The sequence below is a fragment of the Lupinus angustifolius genome, chromosome LG10 (assembly GCF_001865875.1).
Source record: "Lupinus angustifolius cultivar Tanjil chromosome LG10, LupAngTanjil_v1.0, whole genome shotgun sequence".
NCBI lineage: Eukaryota > Viridiplantae > Streptophyta > Magnoliopsida > Fabales > Fabaceae > Lupinus > Lupinus angustifolius.
In genome coordinates, this window is record NC_032018.1 from 160,232 (window position 1) to 169,086 (window position 8,855).

Consider the following 8,855-nt stretch of genomic DNA (forward strand, 5'->3'; position numbering starts at 1 on the left):
TTCAAAATTGTATTTTTATTCGTCACAACAAACCGATAAACCACCTAAAATTTTATAAGTTGGTAGATGGAATTTGAATGCTAGAAAACTCACCGATTGAATTAAAATTATTTTGTGAGATTAAGTAATTAAGTTAACTAATTTATGCAAAATAGTATGAGTTCATAAATTATAAATAAATATTAGTCCAACACAAACTGGTCTTGTCTTCTAGAAACCTGGACGCAGCCCTAGTTCCATTTGTTTTATATATACTACTACTACTGTTGTTGTTGTTCTTCTTCTAATCGTGTCTCACACACAAATACACTGTGTCTGAGCCATGTACTCTTCAGTATCTTCTTCTGCTTCTTCCCTTCTCATTCGAGCTTCAATAAGATCTAGATTATTCTCTTCTCTTTCTAGAACAACCACTTCTTTATCTTCTCGTTCCTTCATCTCTTCTTTCTCACGTTCTACCAATCCTCTCTATTTCCGTTCACCTCTCAGTCTCCGTGCTCAGATCAGAACCCTTCCTCCCCTCATCCAACGCTTCCATCGCACCATCGCTACCAACGGTAACCTCTTCATTTCCCTACTATACTTCATTTCTTATGTCTTCTCAACTCTTTATCTAATTTCTATTTATTTATTTATTGCAGCCACTGAAAATCCTTTCAAGGGAAATCTTACGAATCTTCCTAAGCCTGGTGGTGGCGACTTTGGAAAGTTCTATAGTCTTCCTTCTCTTAACGACCCTAGAGTTGGTATTTCCCTACTTTACTTTCCTCTTTTTTATTTTCATTTTTTTTATTTCATCATCTTTTCTTCTTATAATTTAGTTAACCACAACTATTATGACCTCCTCTGAACTTAATTACATTATTTTTTTTTCTTTAAAATGTATTTTGTTATTAAACAAATCACTTCTGTCATTTATATGCATGTTTGGTTGGGTTTTACCGAAGATGTTTATTTGAAAGAAGAAAAAAAGAGCTAAAATTCATCTTTTAGGAGAACTCGGATTTTTGCAGCTTCTCACAAAAACATTTCTGCCAAAATTTATCTGGTTGTTGTTGATAATAATCTTAAGGGTCAGTTTGTGAGTTGGGTTTTGGAAGGGAAGGAATGGAGAGAGAAGGCTTCAGAGCCATCTTACGAGTCTTCCATTTCCCTTCGTTAATGTAGTTTCATTCTGTTGCCATGTGCCTGATGGTATCAACTTTATGGGTGGATGACAGATAAGTTACCATACTCTATCAGAATTCTCCTTGAATCTGCCATTCGTAATTGTGACAATTTCCAAGTTACTAAGGAAGATGTTGAGAAGATTATTGACTGGGAAATCACTTCTGGAAAGCAAGTTGAGATTCCTTTCAAGCCTGCTCGTGTTCTCCTACAGGTATCCCATTCAATTCTGCATACAATGAAAGATGGGTGACATTCAGTAATATGGTTTATTCTCCTAACTTTTTTTCCTTTGCTCAGGATTTTACTGGAGTCCCAGCTGTTGTTGACCTGGCTTGCATGCGTGATGCTATGAATAAGCTCGGCAGTGATTCTAACAAGATCAATCCCCTGGTATGCATCATCCTTATCACTTTCTTGTGCTTATGTTCTCTGTCAAGTCATTGATGAGCTGATGGTAGTAGTCATGTCAAACTTTCAGCTAGACTTATGTTAGGACTTAGGAGTGTGAAGCTTGTTTCCTTATATTTGATTTTTATAATATATTTGTGGTTCTGGGGATTCATTGTTGGCAGGTTCCTGTTGATCTTGTCATTGATCATTCCGTTCAAGTGGATGTTGCAAGGTCAGAGAATGCAGTGCAGGCCAATATGGAGCTTGAGTTCCAGAGAAACAAGGAGAGATTTGCTTTTCTTAAATGGGGCTCAACTGCTTTCCGTAATATGCTTGTTGTTCCTCCAGGTTCTGGTATAGTACACCAGGCAAGTTCAGAAGAAGCAGACATTCAAAATGACTTCATGCAATTTATTCCGTTATGATACTTGGGACTTATGATATCTTGAATTCCAGGTCAATCTTGAATATCTTGGACGGGTTGTTTTCAACAGTGAGGGCTTACTCTATCCTGACAGTGTGGTGGGGACCGATTCACATACAACTATGATAGATGGGCTTGGAGTTGCTGGATGGGGTGTTGGTGGTATTGAAGCAGAGGCCGCAATGCTTGGCCAGGTGCATTAACTTCTGAGTTAGTTTATAATTTTATATGTAATGAATGAATGATGATTCTATAAAAAATATATCGAGTGTTGGTGGCCTATTCTTTACAATTACATGTTTGTATGCTTTAGCTCAAAATAAGCACACAAAGTAGTTTAGCTACTGTGATGACCTAATGATGTGTGCTATGATAATGACAGCCAATGAGCATGGTGTTACCCGGTGTTGTTGGGTTTAATTTATCTGGGAATTTGCGCAATGGTGTTACAGCAACTGACTTGGTTCTAACTGTGACACAAATGCTTAGGAAACATGGTGTTGTTGGGAAATTTGTTGAGTTTTATGGTAATTAAATTCTCTAATGTTTCCTCTCCTTTTTCCTTCTCAATATGTGCTTCCCTTTCCCTGCTAATTACCAGTTTTCATGTTTTTGTTCTATAGGCGATGGTATGGGTAAATTATCGTTAGCTGACAGGGCCACCATTGCCAACATGTCTCCTGAATATGGAGCAACCATGGGCTTCTTCCCTGTTGATCATGTTACATTACAATACCTCAAATTAACTGGAAGAAGTGATGAGACCGTGAGTATCTACTTATTTATGATTTGCTGATTATATGAAATGCTTATCTAAGACTACTTCGACTTCATTTTGACCGAATATAGGTGACAATGATTGAGGCTTATCTCAGGGCAAACAACCTGTTCGTTGACTACAATGAGGTAATGCTAGTTGAATATCCTACATACACCTTAATGAAATGTGTATATATGTGAGGGGGATAGAATGCTAATTTATTTTCCTTAAATGCAGCCTCAACAAGACAGAGTTTATTCTTCCTATCTTGAATTGAACCTTGATGAAGTTGAGCCGTGTATCTCTGGACCAAAGAGGTAAGACACTGCACACTTTTACATGTTGCCTTCTCATGTATTTCAAAGTGGGTTAAAAAACTTCTTATGTTATCATCTATGTGATAACATTGAATGACACTCTTTCCAGACCTCATGATCGGGTGCCATTGAAAGAAATGAAGGCTGATTGGATTGCTTGTCTCGATAACAAAGTTGGGTTTAAGGTTAGTATTGCATTGATATTAAAATAGTTTTCTCATGTTTTGCTCTTATATGAAGAAATGATGATTTCGTAGTTAATAATTATATCTTGAATTAGCTATTGACCATTTGTTCTAAGCAAAACTGCTATTTTCTGCTATCCATTTGATTGTTTTTGTGATAAATTCTAATCAGGTTCATTTTGTTATCCCTTTTAGTTTGTGTCTCTTAAGTGTCAGTCAAACTAATAAGCCTGAAATGGTCAGTGAAATGCAAAACTGAAATTGTTGCACCTAACACAAATTGGTTCACTTTTTAGAAAATTAAATTACTTTCTTTTTGCAAACTTGAACCATATAAAAATCTAGTTGTTTGTTTCTTGTAACTGGGATGTACAAAATTTATATTACCTGAAATTAGTCCTATTTCCTAAAAACGAATCCCTATCACCTTTATTGATCCTTTATTACTTCATATGATCACTGGGCCTGGATCCCAGATTTCTGTATAATAATTAGAATACCTTTTTCTAAGATATATGGTAGAACATTATGGATTCGTTCGATCCATGTAGCCGACCCCATCTAGTGGGATTAAGGCTCCGTTGTTGTTTGTTGTTACCCATATTGATTGTTTAAAGTTGTACAAAACATTGCAATATCATAATTGTCCATTTTTCATTTACTGCTGCTTGATGTGAACTCAAGACAAAAATGGGGCAGTTCACTTCCTTAACGTTTTCTTTGAATGCAGGGATTTGGTATTCCAAAAGAAGCACAAGGCAAAGTCGCAAGATTTGATTTCCATGGGCAGCCAGCAGAGCTCAAGCATGGCAGCGTTGTGATTGCTGCAATCACAAGTTGTACAAATACGTCAAACCCGAGTGTGATGCTTGGTGCTGGTCTTGTTGCAAAGAAAGCTCATGAGCTAGGTTTGCAGGTTAGGCACCAATCTTCTCACAGCAGATATTTTCATTGTAATACTTTTTCTACATGATGTCTTTACTTTGCTATGGTCTATTTTTCGTCATCAATAAAAGCGACAAATTGTGTGCCTTTATGTTGTCCTCTTCTTGATAGTCAACATACATGCTTCCACTCTTTGCCAGGTCAAGCCTTGGGTAAAGACAAGTCTTGCCCCAGGCTCAGGAGTTGTTACAAAGTATTTGCTTCAGAGGTATTTCATGCTTTTCATTAGAATACTAATCCTGCAATTTGTATTATATTGTACTTCCCTTTGCAGTCTGCACAATTTAGGAAAAATTGTATACTAAAAATTTGGATTTGTTTATACATTTTGGCAGTGGCCTGCAGAAGTATTTAAATGAACAGGGTTTCAATATTGTTGGATATGGCTGTACAACATGTATTGGCAATTCAGGGGATGTGGACGAATCAGTTGCTTCTGCTATCTCAGAAAATGGTGATTGAAATATCATATCAAATACAATTTCTATAACTTCAGCTGATATCTGTGCAATTCACAGTTTCACACACAATTGTTTATAACTTTTAGATAACCTTGTAAGCATATTCAATTTCAAATTTGCTCCACTGGTTTAATTCTTATCTGTTCTCATGCAGACATTGTTGCGGCTGCTGTGTTATCTGGGAACCGTAATTTTGAGGGCCGTGTGCATCCCTTGACAAGAGCTAATTACCTTGCCTCGCCTCCTCTAGTTGTTGCTTATGCTCTTGCTGGCACAGTATGTCTACCTAATCCATATTTCTAATGTTTATATAAAAGGTTTTGGTTCTCGCTTCTACCATATTGTCTGATTTTAATGTCTCAGTAAAGACTAATCCCTTATTTGACTAATATCCTAAGATATGTTTGATAAATACTAAGGGCTTACAACAACCACAACCAAACCTTAATCCCACTAGGTGGGGCCGGCTTGATAAATACTACTGGCTTGTTGTAAGAAATACGCATCGAGAAGTCTACATCTCGACTTACACATAATGATAATTGGTTGTGGACTCATGCAGTTTTTATATGTACATTTTCGTCACATACCTTTTGCTCAAATTTCCAGGTTAACATTGACTTTGAAAAGGAGCCAATAGGGACAGGGAAGGATGGCAAGAATGTCTACTTGAGGGATATATGGCCTTCCACCAATGAAATTGCAGAGGTGAATGATATCTACTTTTGTTATTACATGTAACATACTTTTGAGATTTGGCAATTTGTATGGAAAATTAACTTTGGTTTACTTGATTCCTAAGGCTGTCCAATCCAGTGTGTTGCCTGACATGTTCCGAAGTACATATGAAGCTATTACCAAGGGTAACCCTATGTGGAACCAACTCCAAGTTCCTACAGACACCTCTTACTCATGGGACCCCAAGTCAACATATATTCATGAACCTCCATACTTCAAGGGTATAACCATGGATCCTCCAGGAGCTCATGGTGTGAAAGATGCTTATTGCATACTGAATTTTGGTGACAGTATAACTACTGATCACATTTCTCCTGCTGGAAGCATTAACAAGGACAGTCCTGCTGCAAAATACCTTCTGGAGCGTGGGGTGGAACGCAAGGACTTCAATTCATATGGAAGTCGCCGTGGCAATGATGAGGTGATGGCAAGGGGGACTTTTGCCAACATTCGCCTTGTCAATAAGCTGTTGAATGGGGAAGTTGGACCGAAGACAGTTCACATTCCTACGGGGGAGAAACTTTTTGTGTTCGATGCAGCAATGGTGAGTAATGTCCTAACCTATGGCATCCTTTTTATTACTGCCTTTGAACAAATTGACCAGCAAGCATAGCTTATTTTATGTTATATTTTCTGGTGTAGTCTTTCCTAAATTGCTTTTTGAACATATTATTGAAGAAATTTTCCACGAAGTATGACCTTGGATTAGCTTAATTTTCTGCTCAAAATAAAACTTGTGAAGTATAAAATGGTTACTACGATGTGAAGTATTATGTTTCTGTGCATCTATTCACTACTGTCATTATTATTCAAATAGTTAATAACAAAATATTGTAAGCATCGCAAAGCTTTCTACTCTGAAATTATCAATCCATTGAGTACAGTAGTGCATAAAGTACATTTTCCCTCTGATATACGAGAATTGGTAGACACCTTCGTACCAGAGAATATGATTGACAGTCATTAATTTTTGCTCTTTAAAGTTTCTGAACCCCTGGAATTGTGTTCTCTTATGTCAGAGATACAAAGCTTCAGGGCAGGACACCATTGTGCTGGCTGGAGCCGAATATGGTAGTGGAAGTTCCCGAGATTGGGCTGCCAAGGGTCCCATGCTATTGGTGAGTTTCTCTATAACTTACGAGTTTTGTTATTTGCACAACAAATTTTGGACATCACATTTGACACCATATACATTTATCTCAATCTCTCACTTTTTAACATGTTGAGACTAATATATTGCGGATGTACTTGATTGTCTACCTTTTTTATGACAGGGAGTCAAAGCTGTGATAGCTAAAAGTTTTGAGAGAATTCATCGCAGTAATTTGGTAGGAATGGGTATAATTCCTCTTTGCTTCAAAGCCGGTGAGGATGCTGACTCACTGGGCTTGACTGGTCATGAACGTTATACCATTGACCTCCCAAGTAAAATCAGTGAGATAAGGCCTGGCCAAGACGTCACTGTCACAACTGATACTGGAAAGTCTTTCACCTGCACAGCTCGTTTTGACACCGAGGTGATTTTTAAGCTTTTCCTTTATTCATGATTTACTTTTTTTGTTGCTTAAACTACTTTGGATCTCTAGAGATGAGTTTTGCTACAATGGTAAGGTGTCTTGTGATAATAAGTTCAAATCCTAAAAAGAGTCTTTTCATCCATGAGGGTAAAGACTGGTACCCTCCCTAGCCCCTAGCCCTAACAGGTTAATGATTAATGCATTAGGTCACATTTTTTATACTTTTAGTCTCTCTATACATGAAGCTGGTTTTCAAGTTAGTCTGCATATGTCAGTTTTTCATTTTAATCACTGTTGAATTGTTTTCAATTTGGTTCTCACAGCTTCTTGTTATTATAACATTGCTTTAGATAAAGTATAAGAAATAGATGCCCAATGCAATAGGATTCCACTTAGTGTGATATGGGGAGGGATATACGTAGCAATAGCATCTACCCATGATGGTAACACTTGGTTGCATTTTCAGGTGGAACTTGCTTACTTCAACCATGGAGGCATACTTCCATATGTCATCAGAAACCTCATTAAGCAGTGAAGTATACATTTGAAGTGGTAATAAAATGAGAGGAAATAAATAGGAAACCATCCCTTCTTAAGGGATGCAATTTTTTGACACTGTCAGGTGTTTATATTTAGGCCTGTAAACCTTGACTCAGTACATTCATTCCAGATTTCTTATTTTGTGTCATCTATATGCCCATAACAAAATTGGGAGAATTGCATTTTCTATAAACCATCGTCAACTATGCCTAGTCAATATTCTTCACTTTACTTCCAATCTTTTCTTATCAATTAAGAACAACAAAACTAGTATTCACCAAATATTAATCATTAACTAGATAAAGTTTAGTGTACTTTGTTTTTAAAATCTGTCCTTCATCCCACATTATTATAATATTTTTTGTTCAAAGCTTTGTGTGCTGCGATAATGTGATGTCTTAAAATAGGGATAGACTTCTCTTTTTCTTAAATTATGCATGATTTTTTTTCAATTTATTGTATTACACTAATCACTCTTTGTATACTTTTTAAAGGGTCTCTTTGGAGCATGAAATTAAAATTATAGCCCAGTATTCCAATTTCTCTAAAATAGAAATTACTCCGGAATCAAATTCTATGCTTTAGTTATAAAAAATAAAATATATGATTACAATTATAATTCTAAATTCAAATTTTCAATAGCAAGAGTACAACGACAATTTTAATGATAATGAGAGATGGGTAGCGTGATAACGGTGGCTGTATTATAAATGGTGGAGGCGATTTTTGTAATTACTTTAAGATTGAAGTTGTGAATTGCAATTTCTTGGGCGAAGGTTCAAAATTGAGAATTTATTAATCAACTATATTTTAATTTCATGTAATTAACAACTGAAACAATGATTCTTGTTATGGAAAGAATTTAAACATTGAAAATTATAAATTCAACACCAATCCCATTTTTTCCTTGTCTACCTTTTCCTTCCCTCTCTCTTTTTTATTCCTTATTCATATCCTATTAAATATAGAAAAAAGATGATTCACAGAAATTGTAAAAATATTTGATTGTCATTATATAATCTATTCATATTTAATCATCATTATTTTTTAAATATAAATAATATGAATAAAATAGTGGAAAATATATTCACCTTATATAAATATTTAAACTAACAACAAGGATAGATATTACACTATTAAATATATGATTACTTTATACCATTCTTATCTTTTTTGGAAGCAAGAAATAAACATCTATTATTAAAAGAGTTAAGTACAAACCGAAAGACAAAAGAAAAGCACCTAGTAGCTAAAGTTAAGTTTATCACAATATAATTTTAACCCCTCATGAATGCTAGTCCTATCACAAATGGTTCTAATAATAATAGGTCCAATATGAGTGTTCTTATCAGAACACAAGAGTACGGACAATGATGAGTCAGATGTTGATGAAGAAGTAGGGAGCGAT

General features: G+C 35.7%; 1 protein-coding gene across 1 annotated transcript; it reads left to right on the forward strand.

Annotated features, from left to right (window-relative positions):
* On the forward strand, window positions 290-7,677 carry LOC109358767 (aconitate hydratase, cytoplasmic-like). The gene is made up of 20 exons (XM_019603200.1): window positions 290-557; window positions 642-746; window positions 1,221-1,381; window positions 1,468-1,560; window positions 1,743-1,928; window positions 2,017-2,178; window positions 2,367-2,511; window positions 2,608-2,750; window positions 2,834-2,890; window positions 2,982-3,061; window positions 3,171-3,246; window positions 3,977-4,162; window positions 4,332-4,399; window positions 4,527-4,645; window positions 4,807-4,928; window positions 5,262-5,360; window positions 5,455-5,934; window positions 6,410-6,508; window positions 6,665-6,907; window positions 7,374-7,677. The coding sequence occupies exons 1-20, from the start codon at window positions 323-325 to the stop codon at window positions 7,440-7,442; spliced, it is 2,928 nt and encodes a 975-aa protein (XP_019458745.1). The 5' UTR covers window positions 290-322; the 3' UTR covers window positions 7,443-7,677.